Source organism: Trichoplusia ni, chromosome 8 (assembly GCF_003590095.1).
Source record: "Trichoplusia ni isolate ovarian cell line Hi5 chromosome 8, tn1, whole genome shotgun sequence".
Taxonomy (NCBI): domain Eukaryota; kingdom Metazoa; phylum Arthropoda; class Insecta; order Lepidoptera; family Noctuidae; genus Trichoplusia; species Trichoplusia ni.
This window is the reverse complement of record NC_039485.1, coordinates 2,215,822-2,235,912: the sequence shown is the minus strand read 5'-3', so window position 1 is coordinate 2,235,912 and position 20,091 is coordinate 2,215,822. Positions and strand designations below refer to the sequence as shown.

Below are 20,091 nucleotides of genomic sequence, written 5' to 3'. Positions count from 1 at the left end.
GACACGTGGACGTACATAATCCTATTATGAGCTCGTTAACGTAATCCCACTTGGACCTCAATTCGGCGATGAGAAAACTCAGTTTTCTAACAATCTTTCACTTGTTAACAGTGTAAGTATGGCTGAACTCGACTAGAAACGTGAACTAAGATGAGACTCAAAACTTGATCCATATCAAAGTTTCAGTGATTCATCAACCATGACTTATTGTTTCGCTAAGAATAAAGCTGATTAATAAGTGTGCCGTCAAAACGCCCAACACGTAGCTTATGACCAATAAGACAATTGTTATTACCTACTGTCTAACATGTAAACAGTGCGTGCATTGTTTTGCTGACTCATAAATTATGATAGATGACCGACGGTGCTCCGCCCTTGATTCCGTGTCATGAAATAGTAACAACAAATTATACTATTATTATAACATGACGTCTGGCTCTGGTGTCGGAATATCAGAACACGAAGTTCTAATAAAACTGAGCAGTTTATTTGACAGGAACAGGGAATAGTCAACCTCTCAAACTATTTCATCAACCATACTGAGCTGTGTATTGAGTGTTTTCCTCATAACCTAGACCTTTGGGCCAGGTTGTTTCAACAATAGGTACATTATTCAAACAGTTTTTATGATTGCATCTCGATCAAGATAAAAAAGCCATACACAAATTGTTTCCGAGTAGAATACGTGTCCCCGAAGGCCCAATTCCTTGAGCCCATTGTCGTTGCGATGGTATCATGCGTGGGCGATGTAACGATAAGTAACATTTCTTATATCTCAAGTATGTTTTCATTACTTGCTCACTTCGTGACCTTTATGAGTTAGGGTTGTTTGTGCGTGTAATGAAGATCGTGCACGTCGCCAGTTCGTATCCGAGACTGGGTGTGTCCTGCTACTAACTGGATCGTTGTAGATTTTTGACTTGATATGACTCCCTGCGGAAATATATTATGCCGTCGACCGGACACTTTTGACATTTCAAGAATATTTTTTCTGTGTCGAGGTAATTCTCTTAATAAACTCGTAAGTGGTCTTGTTTCGTTAAAGTAATAGCCAATTACGTTACTTTACTGTCTCTTGTTATCAGAATAATGATAGTAAATTGGCTTTTCTAATACATAGAGAAACATATTAACGGATCCACGTAATTGTTATTATGTAATTTGGCATGAGAGTTCTTGCGAAACATGGTATCTTCTTACTTAGGGAATCTTCGTTGAAACCGGATGCAATCTAAAGATAACACGTAATTGAACAGAAAGCATATTCTGTTTATGGTCAAGAAGTCTTGAACCAAAAATAAATGTAACCTCGTTTCTGTAAGCAAATTACAACTCTCCATATGTTGAGAACGAAGGGCACTGTTCTCATCGCTGATACGCGGAATACCTACATATATTGTACGTGTGGGTACAAGTGCACATGCCTTATAAAGCTAGTACGCAAATTTATAAAGTTAAACTTGTGCTTGTACACGTTTTACCTTATGACATAGTATTCCCTCAATCACTAGTTACATAACCATGACATTTGCGATCTTAAAGGGTCATTCCGTAATTATACATAAGAAACGTTATAATGACATCTAAATCACGACAACTGTTCACCTTATAGTGTACATAAATTCTTCATTTACCTTTAAATTATCATTCTATGTTGCCAACCTAAATTTAGAGTCTTTTCCATCCTTTTCGCTATTCAATAACACCTCCAAAAGCTTAATCAAAATAGATATTAGAATTTCAAAAGAAAAATATTGTCGTTCACAAAGAATCTGGCACAACATCACATTTATATATCGGGTTTGTACCACATCTCACTGGAGCATTTCCTTTTATCTCCCGATGCCTTTTCATCGGGTTCAATAGGAGAAAATGTCGCCTTACGGGTTTAAAGTTATTTTGCTAGAAGGTATATCGGAATCTCGTTTAAAAATCGGATTAGGAACTTTTTGTGTCTGCCTGGCGTCCGCTGTTCCTTGAATATTTTATACAAAATGGTGTTAGCTACAATTTGATTATATTTCCCCTTCGTCCTTGGGCGAGACTTTTGTATTAATCTTCCAACTTTATTCCCGTATATTTGTGTTAAGTATATTAAATGCGAACAGTTTTTTTTTTATCTAAATAAATTATTTATGCTCTATAAATAAATGTCTTCGCGAAAAGTTTTTGTTGTTGTTGAAATAAGTAGCCCATTTAAACTGTGTGAAGGCATTTCAAAAACAATTAAACTAATATTCCGGTCTGTTTTTTACTTGTAAAGTATTCAATCTATAGTGGACTAACCGTGGTGCGTGGTGTTATCTTTGACTTCACTCAAATAGCCTGGGATATTTCACAATATCGATCGATCAGTTTTACAAGCACTTCATAATGGTAGCCCGTTCAAATATGACGTATAATTTTATCAATTATGTTTTGATCAAAACGGCATTAGATATATTAGGTATTATGTACAAATCTAGTTGTTCCGTGGAAAAATAATAAACTCTTTCTTATTGCTTTTACGATTTATTGAATACTCCACATTCACGTGTATATTTACTGAAATATAATCCCTGTTTTAATAAACAGTCGTTTAATCGTATCGTGCTAATGTACTATGTATAAATATTTAAACACGAACACCACGGGTATGGAGCATTTCCATACCCCATCCAGGAACATTAGATCTGTGGGAAGCCGCGTTTTGAAGTCCTATTCAAATTGTTTAATGACCCGCGTAACTTGAATGCGGGGACTAAGTAATGAAGGGGAGGTGAAACGCTCGCATCTGAGTCACTTGAGGAATTTCGGTTCGATGGTACCAATCCTATGAAGGTTTCTAACGTCTAACACCAGCTCGTAAAATAGCACTGTTCTAATTGCAGACGTCAGTCGTTTCGCTTTCACTGCAAATCTCTCCCTTACGGTGGTGTTAGGCCCCGTCTGTGACGGCAGAGAGGGCAGTGAGTACCCTTATGGCCCCTCACCTTGTTGATAGTTAAACAATTATCCCTTGCGAATGCTACACACTGGACACCGCCTCGCTTTGTGGTTTTCAAGTTTAAACGTTCAGGTATTTAAGGAGAACTTTAATTAGTTTTTAGTTAAGCCTCTAAAAGGGTAGAGATTATAAACCTTCTCATGTTTATATTATTACTCAGTTAGCTGACCCAGTACACAGCAAAAGCTTCTCTGCTAACCTATTTATGAATACGAGTGCTGACCTGAATAACGAAAAATACTTTCAGAACTTCCATCTCTCTTTATTCAAATACGATATTTTATAACAGGAAATATTTTAGACAATTCAAATTAAGTGCCAAGTCAAAACAAATTGAATAACATCTGTTACTCGCTTTTCATTTATTCTGCGATTGCACAAATGAACCGCTAGGATCCCTATAAAATCTTGTTTAAAAAAACGGGGCATCCTCCATTTATTCGTGCAATAAGATCAAAAGTATCATAATATTAGAATGTATAAATACGGGTAAAACTGGAAAGTCATTTTTATCACGACATGGCATTCAATTTCTAATATTATTTCTATACAGTAGCTCTAAGGTTCAAATTCTAATAACCATACTTAACAACAATAAACATATTGCTACATATCTACATAGTTACGGTGTACTTACCTTTGTAATCGATGTAACAAATCTATTGAAATTGCATTGCGAAGATAACGATGTTTGCAGATATGAGAACATGTGTTAACGGCTTTTATATAATCATGTACACACTACACATGTGTAATGTATTCGAGATAGCGCTACCGACTATGGTGCAAGTGTATGTGTGTTCGTTGCCGTGCTCGAACCGCAACACTTGCATAATCCGCTTCTCTTAACTAACTGTTCAGATATGCTCATTATCGAATTAATTTGGTAAATAAATGTCTAAACAAGAAAATACTTGAGCTATCTGTTTGTTGTCTCATCTTAAAAATAATTAATTTCCTTTTTTTGCTCTTTAAACTGGTAGCAACTATAACCCATAACAGGAATATAATTTTTAGATCAAGAGAGTATGTCAGAGCAACTGCATTAAAACTCCACGGTAACTGCACTAAGACTAAATCATTGAACTGGTGATCGAGAGCGTGTTTTGCTCGGATGCTATTAGACATATGAAAAACATTACTAGACCTCAGGTGCGACCCACATCTTTGTAATCGTCGCAGAAGAAATAAATTACCTGGCGCCACTGTGGGCCACTGCGGGGTTCATTCACTATTAGAATGCAGCCTAACACAGATGCCATGCAATCGAAGTACAGTTTATGTGAAGACTTTACCAAATACGTAGCATCAATACAGTCGATACTACCATTACATAAGAACTGCTAAAGGGAACCAGTCTTAAAAAGGGAATAAGGAGTGTCTAGCACCAAAACAAACAAGTTAATGAAGGCTAAATAGATTTAATTTTATGTTGTCTCCTGTAGTTGTAGTTTCCGCATTATTAGAGGCATAACGAAAAGCTTGTTGTAAGCTATAACCAGAAAACTTTCTACATGTAAAGATACATTCAGCGAATCTACATACATACAAATTTATATCTAATAATGGCAAAATCATAAAATCTACTCAAAAATTAAAGACTATATACGAAAATGCATAATTTTAAGAAAAATAAGCTATTTTTAAAACAGGCCTAAAATTTGAATTTTAGTCACACGTTTTCTCGGAAGCAAACTCGGTTCGTTCTATTTCGAAGTCTTAACGTTTGACAGATTTACGCCCGACAGCTATGGATACGCGTAACTTTGACTGTCCAACCAGGATATTTATGTCGTATTTCTTAAGTAAAAATATATACGAATACCACTTAGGTATAATATTTAATAAAGAACAGCTGCTGACCATTCCTAACCGCTTGTAAGTAATTATAAAAAATCGCCGTACCTAATTTAAATGTACATGTGATAAAAAATACTGTAATAAATAATTGTGGTATTTACCTACTGTAAAAACAAGTATATATATATATTAATTTTAGTGTCCTGAGCATGCTTTTTCTCCCGCTGATATGAATCAATAACATTTAATTTAGTACCAATCTCGAAGATTATTTAACATCATCATGAACAGTATCATGTTCAAAGTATAGCCGTAGCACTCGCAAACTCTGATAAATGTACATAGTTGTAATTAATTTGTACACAAGTACAAAATTATACATTAGATTAGGTTTTACGTAACCCATAACAAAGTTGCTGCCCATTAACCATGATGGAGGAAGCTATTAACTTGTCACTAACGCTATAACCAATGTCACATACGGCAGTAATCAGAAGTTTGTAGCTGTATCACATTACGATTCATCTATTCTAATACAAGATACCATTGTGTTTTATTCTAATAGTTCCATTGAAACCGATCTAACGCATATTTAACTTTATCAATTAATGTTATTATTGATGATTACTAGATTATCTATCAATGATATATTACTTGTCTAAGATCCGTTATAATGCATACAGAATTACTTGGATAACGTCGTAAATAAGTACTGCGTTTATGAATTATTAATCACCTGTTAACTTTTAATAAGAATAACTATTTTACTAATTCATGTGGAGTTAAATATAAAATACGGTTTCTTTATAAATCATTTAGTAGCAAAGAATACAATAACTGTCTATTAGTAAAAATAATCTTACCCATTAGTACGTGATATCCTTGACCGCATTGTGCCCCTAGCACACACTATAAATTTAACACAACTCTGCCATTCTGTGTGGTGCATGTTAACGTCGCTTGACACAAAAAATGTACAAGCATAATGAAGGAAAAAGAAAAAATAATGCTTGTATGAAAGTCGAGTTTAATTTATCGATAGTTATAAAACGTAATTGACAAGTATATTTGTACAAACTCTTAAAATACAGTAAAATAATTATGTTAAAACTAACTACTGTCATCCGAATCACTTTGTACTTTAATCACTGCGCTGTACCGCGAATTATACAAGCTTTTGTCTAATGGGTCTGGTTCATCGTCTATAATAGTAAACTTGTCAAAACTGCCAGTTTCGTAATTATTCTGATCAGCCTTAAATATAATATCACATATAGCTTGTTGAACAGCGTTTTTCGTAGTCTCGGAGTACTTTTTCATTTTGTTACCTATGAACGAGGTAAAGGATTTGATTTCTTCGTCTCTCTCTTCTGGTGTTTGCGTGGGCGGTGGGAGTAGAGGTGTGACGATGTCTTCCCGTATGGACTGTGTCACCATCTGGTTGAACTCTTGCTTCACTGCACGGCTTATTGACGTCGACGATCGACGTCTTTTAGCCGGTTCCGGTGAATCGCGACTTTGCAACGATCTGTTTATTTTTTCTACACAGTCTTCGTAATCCTCTTCTTCCATTTCCTACGGTACAATGAATAATTTTATAATAAAATAAAATGAATAAAACTTTTATTTGTACATTCAACATAACATGAGTACACAATGTATGTGTGACGTGTCAAATTAAAGGGTGGACTGCTTATTATTTGAACAGAGAATTAAAAGTGATTAAAACGCACCGTTAAAAACCGTTTAAATATTCGGGGTAAGGGTAGGTAATAACCGAGGCGAGTAGTTTATAAGCAAAATTCACCCTAGTTTTTTTTATATCGATTTCTCATTAAATGATGTAACTTGGGGCGTTCCCTAACAAAACAGTAGTTTTTATTTACATTTGTGTTTAAAGATATAAATAAAATATAACTTACCAATTGCGCTTGTCGCTTTCGTTCAGTTTCTTTGTCCATCAGGAACGCCATATCTTTAAATGCAAACCATGAACTTTTGTGCACTGCAGTAGGATCTTAAAAAAAAAACAAAGTTTTTAAATAAAACAAAGTAATAAAATTAAATAAATAGAAAAATAAATAAATTACCTTTTTCTTTCAAGCTATTCACAATTTTGGCCTTTTCTCTCCTAAACGACGACATTAAAACTATCATTTTGTGTTTGCATCTTTCCGGTGTAACGCCGATAGCCTCGCCGATCTCTATCCAAGCCGCAGTTTTCTTGTTCTTATTAAAATACGACGGATTTTTTGGGTCCCATAAAACTGGCTTGGATCTGTAGTCTCGTATTAGTTGTAAACATTTTTGTTCAGTCCATTCGTCTGTAATAGCTGTAGCCATAATTTAAACTTGCAACAGGACACGCGTTGACTCAGGTTCGCACAAACGCTACACTACTTACAAAATGGCGGCGAACACGCGATCACGCCAAGCGACGCTGACGGCGACACGTTGCAGTAACCATAATCATTTAGTATGAGCATCTCTTTCTAACTATGCGCGTTCGCGCCAAAGAGTGAGCGTATTCGTTATGCTTATCTCTGTTGCACGCATTAGTCACATGTCGAGGGGTTCGGTCAACATTCTGTTGCGTTACTGTAGCAGCTGCCGTTTGTGTGTGTACGGAACGCAGCACATGTGTGGGATTTGTGTTCAATTGTAGTTGTTCAGTTCACAGCTCGGTGTTTAATGTGCTTTATTGATAGTAGTTGTTACACATAATATCTATTGATATTGTCTATTTATTACGTAATCAATACTTTTTGTTATGGATGTAAATAAAAAAAAAATTATTTAATTTATTTACTTACTTATGTTATAAATAGAGATGCGCCGAATAACTATTCGGTATTCGGCATATTCGGCAATTTTTCCACTATTCGTATTCGGCCGAATTATTCGGTTTGGTGCCGAATATATTCGGTTCTTTTTTTCTCCGCCACATTACCCGATGTAGAACTAAAATATATAACTTATTCTGATATAAGTCTACGAAATACTATGAAAAAAAATGTTGAATTCAAATAAACTTAACTCAGTGTTTATTTTTAACCACTTAAACAGCAACATGTACTTACAACTTTCTAGTCAATATTTATTTTAATTTTAAAAACGCTTTAATCATAAATTATACTTTTAGACCTCCAAACAAAATATTTCAGTCATAGAACAAGATAATAATCCCTACTCATTCCCTACTAATATTATAAATGCGAAAGTAACTGTCTGTCTGTCTGCCTGTTACGCTTTCACGTCTAAACCTTTGAACTGATTTTAATGAAATTTGGTACAGAGATAGAGTTGACCTTGAGAAAGAATATAGGATAGTTTTTATCCCGGACTTTTGAAGAGTTCTCTTGGAAACGCCATATAACCGACCTCGACGCGGGCGAAAAGCTAGTAATATTTATTTCTGAAACTAAACAGTTAAAACTTGAAAAATAACATTTTTTTAAATGTTTAATCTTGCGGGCGGCAAGTAAGGACATGTAGAAACAGGTTTACGCGGCGAGGCAATAAAATTTTGAACCGAATAGTTCGGCCGAATATTCGGTTCGGTAAACTTAAAACCGAATAGTATTCGGCATTCGGTTATTCGGTGAAACCACTATTCGGCGCATCTCTAGTTATAAATATAATAGTAAATAAGTAAACCGCAAGAAAAGCAATCATTTTTAAACTGCAAAGTACATAAGAAGACTATCGTTGATATAGTAGCACGTGCATCGTGTTGAGAATAATACAATAACTCAACAAGTCCTCTGCGTAGGAGGATAAGTCAAGTGAGGTCAGTCCTTTACAGCTCATAAAAACGTCACTTTCATTGCCCCGTGTAGGTCACATCGTGGCTCTAAATTCTAGAAATGCTGCCGTATTCAAATGCACTTCGCAGTCAATATAACTGTCTGTTATTAGGATATCTCCGCATGCCAATACGCGAACGTAATGTCCATATGATTGATTGTTAGATGGTAGTCTCGATATATGAGAATACAAGTTCTCTTATGCAGCAACGGCTGTGCTGTTCGTCTGTCATTTGTACCGCGATGTATGCGATTCATGTTATCGGTAAAGTTCAGCTCGCTATGTGAATGCTAAGAGGGCAGATTAGTCATGCGATGCACTCGTATGTTGTCGTTCACACGCGTCGAACACAGATGTACGAAAGATAATAGCTAACAATAAACGTACCGGCGTGTTTTATAATATATCATGTGCGTTTTCCTTGGAAGGATATATCTGTCGTTGACTACCTCGGTAACTATCTATGAGGTTGTTATGTCTCCGCAATCTCGTATTATGTAAACGCATGTGAACGCTTGATGTATTGTAGCGGCGTGAGATGTAGGCATTTGATTTCTATACTTAAATCTGCTAAACAACATGGCCATCTTTACAACACTGATACCTACATAAAAACACAAAATAGACAACGTGTAGTTCTGTGATGCAGTCAAAGCTTGCGCTCAGGTTAACAACATAGAAACGTGAAAGAATAAGAGACCACATGACAAATAGGAAAAGAACAATACTCTACACACTTGTTCAGTACCGAATTGCAAATTCGCGTCGTTTTCATATTTTTGGTCCCTCAAGGAATAACATGACAACAACATACCGATTAATTTTCCTGAAGAAAAAGTTACCTATTTAAAATAAACCTTGAATAAAAGTGAAGAATTTAAATTGTACATCGTATATTTATGCGGTGCGGCTCCCTAAGTACTGACCACCCGCAGCAGACTGTAGGTATCCATTACACTTATCTTCCCGTCAGCCGAGATCGATGATTAGATTGGTGCTGTGCTGTTGGTGCTAAGTAGGCTATTTGCGATATTTGTAGGCCAGACAGACGCTTGCTAGGAATACCACTGTTTATCTGGGTTAAAGTCTTATCGTAATGTAAAAGAATGCTATTCTTCCAAGTTAGTACTGTGTACGCGCTCAGTGGTTTGGCGTGGTGACCTCAACCTCTCGGCTATCCATGCAGTCTTTATCATAAAAAAACATAACACGCTTTAGGCTTTTAGTCGTTTATAGAATTCTGTGTGTCACCGACTTCAATAAAGTAAATAGTCGCCAGGTGGTAGAAGAGATCAAGATCCCTTATAAGTTATTATGCAACCTAAAAACAAAGCAGTCTGTAAAACTTGGACAAGCCATCCAATTTCAAGTCGATCTGTTAAGTCTAAGCAGCCTCGAATGATACCTAAAAGGAGAAATGAGGCGACATAAACCCGACCAGATGTCTGTTTACATTCAATAAAAGTCTTTATAATTTATGGTAATGGCCGCTTGTGATCGATCTGCTAATGAAATAGCGACGTTTCTTAATCGCTTTACCTACATTGTAGAAGTCAATTAATTTGAAAAAAATCTTCAGTGTCCCGTCTGAGATAAGTAAAACATTATAATACCGTTAATACAGACCCATTTAACGCTATGCGTGCACGCAACGTTTACTTGGTCTAAGATAATGTCGGTTCAATTAGTACGATTAACCTGTCACAGTAATGTTTTACTTCTATCAATTACTCATGCAAATAGTTTTGCCATCATGAATATTCAATTCACGAACTCACGGAATAATATTTTTTGAATTACCACTGTTATTCATTTCATTTTCTGTAGATAAGAGTTACGACCTAGCCAATTACTTTATTTGATCTAAAAAGCTACATCTTTAGGGACCCGTAACCTGTTACTGAGGATCCGCTGTCTGTCAGTCCGTCTTTAACCAGGCGACGACGTATTTTTGTTGCCGCTATAACAAAAAGTAATAAAATTCAACAAAACTTCTTTAACCTATTGGTACGGAATTCTCAAATACGGTTTTTATGTATTTCTATCGGCTTTTCATATTCATTTCAAACATCTGAACTCTATTCGGACATCCACGTCCTATCAAGCATGCGGATAGTAACAATAAACAACATATTATGAATTCGCTACCGTGTAGGTCTGTTCTATAAATGATGAATGCATGTACTTGTGCCTATCAGTATGAGCTAAACGTATCACATAGCATCACACACAAATTGAGTAGAGAAAACCGCGTGTAGTGTAGTGTGTCATAGTAATATTAAATCATTTCTCGTGCGTAGGTCCCCTAGTTCTAAGGGGATACTCCAATGGAATCTATAATTATTTAAGTAACTGTATTTATCCACATTCAAAGATAGAAGTATTTTAACTCCGCTTTTTGGTTTTGTGCATTGATATATTTTACGCTAATTATTTGAATTGAAATAGAGAAATTCTTCTTAATTTAGTACGAATGTCGTCCACAAGATTCGTGTAACATTCAATCCAAGAAACACGAACCCATACATTTGCACACACGTACGATACATTATGTATAAGAGGGATTTGCGCTTGTGTGAAGTGATGAAAGTTAATGGTTGCCATTATTCTTGTGCGACGTTGATTTAAGCCAAACTCTTCGGGAAGCTTACGTCGGTGTTGACCAAGTTATTGTTATGTCCGACTCCACTATGAATTATAGTTTTCTACAACTTTGAATACATGCTCGAAACTATACTAAATTTTAACAATTACCACGGTTATTCCAACAAATCTTTTTACTTAGCTACTGAGAAAATACAATAAACATTCTTTGCGAAGCAATCTTTGGTTAACGTTACAACTAATTACCATATTTATATTTCTTCTCTTAATATAGGGTTCCTTTTTAATAGCTATCTTTATTATTAAAATACTATATTTATTTAATTATCTTGTAAAAAGACCCGGTTTACAGTTAACGCCGGCAGTAAAGTAAGCATTAATGTAGATATCGTAGGCTTGCCTTTTTTACTACAATCGCAGTGTTAGATAGGAATCTAATATTTACACTAAACTAAGATAAAACCATAGATATTCAAACAATGTACATCTTGTGTTAGTTATGATGGGAAAGAAGGGAGAAAACCGACGGACATGTTAGATTTGGTCAAACGCTAGGGCTGATAACCTAGACAATAAAACTTAGAAGTCAAAGTGATGTCACTTATCGAAAAGATATGACATTCCCATACATTTGAGTTGTTCTTTTTAGGTAGGCCCTCAGTTTTTATATTTAAGTTTTATTTATCCTAAAATATTTAATTATCTTGATATCTGATAATATTATTCTTAGTAGTGGTCTTAACATCGTGACTTGACACACTAAACCAATAACCGCCAGGGTTTTGCAACACATAAATCAATTGAAGCGTGAGTCGCTTACTTCTTATAGTTACATCTAGACTATAAAGAGTATTAATATCTTAGTAATTAAGTATAATACCAGTTCATTATTCCCACGCAGTATCACTAGGGCTGATACGTTCAATGTTTGTTCTTGCACTTTAGGTTTGCTCCTGATAGAATCGATTTCTATTTGAATTGAATTGTTTTTGTGGCAGCACTCTCGAACGGCAGACACCAACGTCTTTAAAACTCGATTGTGGTTTTGTAAAACCATTTAGGGACTGAATCAAAATCGGAACCTAACTAATTTCGGGAGTAAGCTTAACTATTCGTAATTACTAAAAGAGATATTTTAAAAATATCGTAATTAGTTCTGAATTTATTCTTCTTCTTTATAATGTGAACTCAATGCATTGTATTAAAACATTATTGTGATATAATCTCTATTCTATTGCAGGTAAGCTGGTGCAACGTTACGACCTCTTGGTAAGCCCCAACACAAACATAAGTTATCTTTATAAAGAGGCGCCATGTTATTATTATCGATTATCACCTATTACCTGCCCCTTTTTTATATCATCGCTACGTTGAGCATTCTTATAATACACCAACGACTTTATTTCATTGTATAAATCTACGAGTCAGCGGTGTTTCTCAGTATTTTGAAGTAGTTGTTTATTGTTTTTTTTTTATAATTTGCATACAAAAAAACTGGCATTCCTTTGAACGTTATTCAAAATATATTGTATTTTGTTGTTGTTTATTTCTAAGCCAAGTGTTTATTATGCTGTAGGTATTTATGATCTACCAGGTAAACCTGTACAATACAAGTATTATCGATAATTCCAGCTTGAAGCAGTAAAACTGGTGTTCCTTTATCACTTCATTTCGTGTCGGTTATAAACACAGAATGAATTATTTCTCAACAGTTGTGGTTTAAAGTATGCTTTCTAACTCCTGGCGCCCTAGCATTTGATAAGTTACTATTAACTTTCCAACAAATTGTACAGTTTGTTCATTTCAACCTACCATGCCATTCGTGGAAAGATTCACCGAAATTGCATTACCTACCTACCATATTCTAGATTTTCCTTGAAAAATATTTTCTGCTTTGTTGGTGCATGCTAGATTTGCATTTCTATTCCGAGATCGCTGCCGATATGGCACTCGTCCGTTCTACTATGGAACTTCTAGCTGGAGAAATATATTATTACGTTTTGCGAATTTTGTTTTGTTTGCTAAGCGATATTTATTTTACTTAGTTCAGTAAACCTACTGCATTGCGCTTGACCTGCTTGCTAGCAAAGACGAAAAAATGTATAAAGTACTTTTTTATTCAAGAACGCACAGAACATAAATTGTTAAACAATAATAAAGTCTTAAAATAATAAGAATTCATAAAACGGTGACCCTAGAGTTGACTCATAATAACGTGACTGCTATAAGGAAGGCGTTATGTCTGTAATAAAATCGCTGTTTCGTCCAAATACGGTGGCAATCTGCACTAAAATAAACGGGTCAAATGAAGCGTACATATTCAATGCGGTTCCGCTTGTTCACGGCCTTGAATAAATTAGTTCTACAATGATTCGCTTGTACCAATTCGAGACCAAATTTTTTACCGTCCGTCATCAGCGCTCATTAAAACACCACGTCTATCGATAAACATCATTCGATGTATTCAATGTATCCTTATCAAGATTTACAGCGATTGCCGCACGCACGAGTGGTTTCAAGTCCTTTCGATCCTTCACGCGGAATCCGCTTTTTATCTATCCGCTGTGATCAGTCGCTATTCAAAGGTACCATTTACTACATAGCTTGGCTTAATTTAACACGTCTCTACTGCAATAACTCAATTTTGTCAGCTGCATGTTTTACTCCTTTTATTTTGTTGATGTCCTTGACGCTTCACGGCGGTCGGGTCGTATGTACTTCGTGCTGTGAAAGGGGTCATAGGATGAAAAAAAAACTTGCTCGAAAAAGCGGGCTTTCTCTTGTAGCACCGTGGGAGGTGAAAGTCGAACGCCTTGTCCTTGAGCCCCTAACAAACAAGTTAGAAGCTTGATGCGGGAATAGGCTCTCGTTTTTGTTGAAGTTTTTCTTCCAATGATGCAATGCTTGTAATCGATATTATTGTAGTAGTTTTTCAGCTCAGAATTAACCCATATAATGGGCACGAGTATCGAAAGTTACATAAAAACGTTAGTTGCTTTACGTGTAGGTACAGCTTGCACCAAGGTCTTACCATACATACACCTTCATGGTCGACGGATCCAAAAACGGACAGAAAGAATAATTACCATCACTATTATGTTAATCAATTCTTTTAACGACGCGGCATGGGACCAAACTTGGAGCTGCACTCAAAATTTAAGAACACCGACTTAATCGTTCTTTCTCAACTGGTTTAAAACGAGCAATAAATTATTGACATCTGTCTCTTTGATGGTTTATAACGTTATTAAATTAGAAAAGAACAGTAAAGAAGCGTGTTCCGCTGCCGTGTTACATTGATAACGTTGTTGACGAACAACATAGTTTAAAGCAGGATTGGCCCGCTACATCTATTCATCGATTTTAGAAAATAAAATAAATAGTGATATGTATCGGTACTGTTATACATGCCACTAGCCGATACGGTCTATAAAGCGAAATGGTATAGTTTTACCTAACATAGCGAGCAGGTAATGTTTTTTGTTAAATCTATGTTTTACATTCGATTTATATCCATCAGAATTTAAACACGTTTTATCGAAATTATTCAATTTCAATCAAATAGTTGGCTATAGAACTTGGCAACAGATCTGGTTCACACGAGAATTCTTTTATAATTTGACACCATTTTACGACATTAGTGAAGTATTTATAAAAGAGATGCGACATCGGCTGTTACCTGCGGGTAAATGACCACCTGACCCATATCTGCGTCCCGACTTTCACCGGCGGCCGTTCACCCGGGAACCAGCGCGTAAACATACGTTCCAATTTCCAAAATGGACTCGCTTGGAACGAACGTAGTCCACATTAATTGGGGCGCATTCCAATTAAGACCTCGTTACGTACGCCTCTTACGCAATTAGCATCGTCCGGCTAAACCATTAAGTGAACGAGCGCGTCCAATTTTCAAATGAGACCATTCTTTTTTTTCTATTCCTATTTTCGTCTTTGACATTTAAAGTCCTGTCACAATAATTATGCTCTAAAACTTTGTGATCTACTTAAAGGTTCCTAACAAGGTCAAAGTTCAACGATGCTTTTTCCCTAGTTATAACTTGGGTCGTCTATTGTACGATTTCCACTTGAACCTCTTTTCGGGTCACTTGTGCCTTAGCAAAATGTAGCCCCATTTACTCTATGTTAACGCAACCATTTCACTCCACACTACAACTATTAACCACTATGCAATATCAATATTTTATGTTTGACAAATCAGTTACAATTCAGGCTATTGCATGCCCCGAGAATAGCGTCGAAAGCTATTTCCCACAAATATCGAAACTATTGTAAAACAATCCAGTTTTTGTAGCAAATGCCCAACGGGATGTTGATACGAGCTAACTTATAATAGAAACTGAAATGAGAACTGTCAGATCCGATAGTATACACTAGAAATTCTGTTACACGATGAACTATTAAGATTATTTATTAAAGTCATCTGTTTAGCATTCATGTGGTCTAAAACAGACGCGTGTTATTGTTTTCCGTATACAAAGAGATCCTTTTGATGCCGGTGCCAACACAATGATCTGTATTTAACCAATTCATACCGCTATTGTCCTTGTGCCACGGCTGTACACAAAAGACCTGTTTGCATAATGTACTTATCTTGCACCATCTAATTAAGATCGAAATGTACGTGTATTTTCTAACACACGGACTGCAAATTATGTATTGCACCACAAGAACGTATTACTGGAAAATAGCATGTGGCTGCATTCCCAACTGCAAGGATCGATAAGCAGAATGAAATGGCTGGTGGTTATAGTTCGAGGAAAGAATTATGGAAGGTTTTACCAAAGCTGAAATACACATACAATGCATACGTAGTTGGTCGGCAAAAATCAATTGGAAAGCCGTAGCAAGTGAGCGCATATAAAATGATATTATTTCTAACTTGTCGTCATTTTAATAATATTGTTTGTTTTATATTGCAAACTATAAATAAAATACGGAGAAGCGAAAAGCCTAAGAGGCAAGAGCAATTTACGTCGTAATTGAAAGTCGATTTCAATTCAGGTGCAACGAAAGCGTTTACTGCGCGTAAGCGAGTTTAGATAATATAATAGCTATACTTTCTAAAACGTTTCTTATTTTCACAATAATTTTTGTTCCTATCACATTTTATGGCACCTAGTCGATATCTAGATGGCACAGTTTAGATACTTCATTAGTTTATATTACCTACCTTGCTGAAGAAAGATTACATCTCTACTTACGAACTTACATGAGAATAAATCACATGAACCCCACTCTCAAATTGCAGTTATCTGAGCTTAACTCTGAGAACCTCTCATTGCGCTCTCTTCCTTATAAGACGGTCTTTTTTTTGTCGTGCCTTAAAAAGCTACTGTAGTTCATCGAAAAACTTGTATCTTTGGAGGTGAACTGGGTCCGTATTCAGAACTGAAGGGACAAGTGGGCCTTGAAGCAACGCCGCACCAGCCGACCGCAGCCAACTTGTAGTAAAAATAAATAGGTACACAAAGCCTTCGAACTAAACAAGGTTACTTACAGATGGGGGGTATGATTCAGACACGCCGTGATTCGACGTTCACTTGAATACATCGCGGTTATCTGTAATATTCGAGCCACGTGCATCTCTTCTTATGCTATCTGTACAAACCATTTTATTGAGTAAATGTTGCACTCAATTAAATAATGATACGGTTCATTTCAAAACGCAAATGCCACGCAAATTGCAACGCTTAGCAGGATGCAGTTTTAATGTGCTCAAGACAAAGGATTAAAATTAATTTCTGATGACTCGTTATCGTTCAATCTGCTCTTCATTTCGTTACTCGCCTTATTTTTACCGTTGATTGCTCAATGGTCCCATTCACTGTAAACCTTATTGTCTACTCCCGGCTCGTACCTTTTGTCGAACTCGTTGTTTTTGTGTAATTCAAAATGATACTTATCTCGGCCATCACGAGCACGTACTGTTATTTCAACTAGTAATAAGTGAACAATTTGGTCGCAATATTTATTTCCTGCGCGTTTTAAGACCATCTCCAAATATCAATCTGCAGTTATCTTAATTGGATTATAGATTTTTTCACTCTTGTTATGGGAAAAGTCGTGATTCAGATTATCAATATCATCGATCTACGCGACGTTTAAAAAAACGTTTAACATACCGATAACTTGAACAAGGATAAAGTGTTATTAGAATGCGTGAAATATCTTCGTCCAGTTATGTATTTTTCGTTGACATATGTTAAATAATCAGTTTTGCAATGTTAAGTCGCATTGTTGGTGCGGCGCGCGTGCGCTCGCGGGGGCGTCGCCCCAGTGAAAGTGTGAAAGTGAGGCGAATGCGCCCGCGTACCGCAACTGGGAGTACTGTCCGTAAAACCAACCATATATTACAGTTTTCAGAAATGTTCAGAAATTGATTAATACTTATTAGATTATCCGAACTTTTACTTATATTAAGTAGGTATTTGAATTTTTATATAGTTAATACGTTACTGATTAGGTACGTTATTTAAATCACAATCAACAGTAATTTTGCTAACACCTTGCTATTATTATTGAAACTATAAAGTATTAATGCATATTATTAGTACTTTACTGATTTATAGACCTATAAAATTACATCCCATATTTATAACCATCTATTAAAGCGTAGGCATCTCATTGTACCTATTGTTTTCCGTGCAAATTGAAAATTGATTTCATAACACATTTCTTCCACGCATTGATATATCAATATGTATAATTAGGTATACTTATAAGTTAACCTCGAAGTTCTCTTCGACCCGTATTGTTCAAAAGTACCTTCTCACAGTTCATAGGTCAATAAATTGAATCAAACTTAATGCAGCCAACTTTCTTTATCGCATTTAAATTATAAAACAGTCACGACTTTATACTTTAACGAGAGGAGATGAAAAAGTGTAACGAGCCTCGCGAATAATGTATTTAGAGCGTGTTGCTTGACCGTTGTTTCCGTACCGACGCCGACGTACAACCAGCCTCAACATAGCTGCACATACATTAATGTATTCACCCAGTACCGTAGCCGCGTATATAAAAACATGTTTATCATCCTTTTGACGAAGCCCCCGCCTACAAACACCCGCATCAAACTAATGTTTCTAATTATAACAATTATGATTACAATCTTTTTGTTTAATATGTTGTGGTATGCGTTTTTTGTTTATGTGATTGTGTTTACTGACTTTACTATAAATGTGACGGTTGAATAAAGGTAAATCTTGGTATTATCGTTGGTATCAATGGATTGTTTTAGGTTTTCCTGCTGTACCACATAATCTTAATTTTTCGTAGCATATACTTTTTTTTCAATTCTAACACTACCTATATTACAAGTGAATGATTATTATTACGTCAACTTCTATCATTAACTTACTTGTTACAAGATTACTCTGAATTTACCCATTACACACATCTATCTTTGTTTTCTGAGAATTCTGTATCCGGGCCCTGACAGCGATTAATTGTTATTGCGGTGTTTCCTATCAAAATACGCCCAGACTTGTCTCAAATCATCACAAATACTTTCGGAATGTAAGTGACACATAAATATGTATAGTGCGAAATAATGACTGTAAATTATCGCAGTGTCGAGTCATGTAATTGTACCGCAATCGATGCGTTGCGATGCGACCTCCATAACAGTAAACCATCCTTCGTAGCGATGAAGTGTGGCGAAATGGATAATATTTTACCATCTGTAATGGTTGCATCGGAAATAGCTTTAATCTCAACTGTTTTACAGTCCAATCTAACCGACAAGACATGTTATTTCAAAATATAAACATACTTATTTGAAAATGAATTCATATTGAAACTCAAATAAAAAGCGGTCGAAAAATCTTTATAAAGCCAATATTTCTTAAGTACTTATCCAAAAACCCCTCCAACAATTTGTATGTTTATTATTTGCACATTCAAAACACTTCGCAGAACAATATATATAATTTTTGTTTCCTAACAACAGCAATCTTGCAGATGGAACAATCTTCCAAGACAATTCAGAATCACTCTGTTTTACATTAGACATTGTATTGTCGAAAGCGACTATGAAATGTGTCGTAATAGCCGCTACAAGCACTGCTTCTACGAACGCTATCATTTTCAGGCGCGTGCTCTTAACGTTCAACTTGTTTGTATAATACCCCATGAATATGAATTAAATGTAGATCGTGTTGCAACAAATTGCATTTTGTCAACTGTACTCGCGACAATGTTCCATTTGTATGTGATTATCGTCGCTACGTGTTAAGTAATTTCATTCGTGCTCTGTTTGTAACACCTCCGTTTACTTGATATAAAATAACTCAACGAGAGACGACCATCATGATGCTAAATTGGTTATTTGTCCGCAAAAACGATCCCAATTAAGGTTTAAGTACGCCTAAGGCAATATAAACCTTGACTATACCAGTCTTTTAAATATGCAAACTAAATTCAAATTCTAAATAGCTATGCTAATGAACACCTATAAGCTATTTAGAATTTGATCTAAATCTTAGCATTATCGATCTGGCTGGATCGTTTCTTGTTAACGACTGTAAAATCGAGAAAGTGACAGTAATAAAGTTTCATTTGATAGACTATAAAATAAACGGCATTCGCCTTGTGTCGTGCTTATCGTACAGTCGGTGCATCGGCTGGCTCAGATTGTTATGAGACGCATGCTACCATGATTAGTAATGCATGATGCTCGCTCTTCGTGTCGCTCTCTCTATTGTGCACTGCATGACGTTTCACAATCTTTTGTATATTCCGTGCCAGAACTCATCATTCTTTCATTGTAGACCACAGTACAACTTTTTGTACGGTTTTTCTTATCTATCCCGCTTTGTGCTGGTCCTCGAGCATTAACTAATGTCCCCTGTCTGTCAGATGATATCGGGCTC

General features: G+C 35.8%; 2 protein-coding genes across 2 annotated transcripts in view; one reads left to right on the top strand and one right to left on the bottom strand.

Moving 5' to 3' along the window:
* LOC113496590 (CCR4-NOT transcription complex subunit 6) overlaps nucleotides 1-20,091 on the top strand; it is a 131,801-nt gene that overhangs the window by 81,087 nt on the left and 30,623 nt on the right. The window lies entirely within an intron of this gene.
* Nucleotides 5,797-7,483, bottom strand: LOC113496593. The gene is made up of 3 exons (XM_026875864.1): nucleotides 6,877-7,483; nucleotides 6,709-6,803; nucleotides 5,797-6,361 (listed from the first exon to the last, which is right to left on the bottom strand). The coding sequence occupies exons 1-3, from the start codon at nucleotides 7,127-7,129 to the stop codon at nucleotides 5,897-5,899; spliced, it is 813 nt and encodes a 270-aa protein (XP_026731665.1). The 5' UTR covers nucleotides 7,130-7,483; the 3' UTR covers nucleotides 5,797-5,896.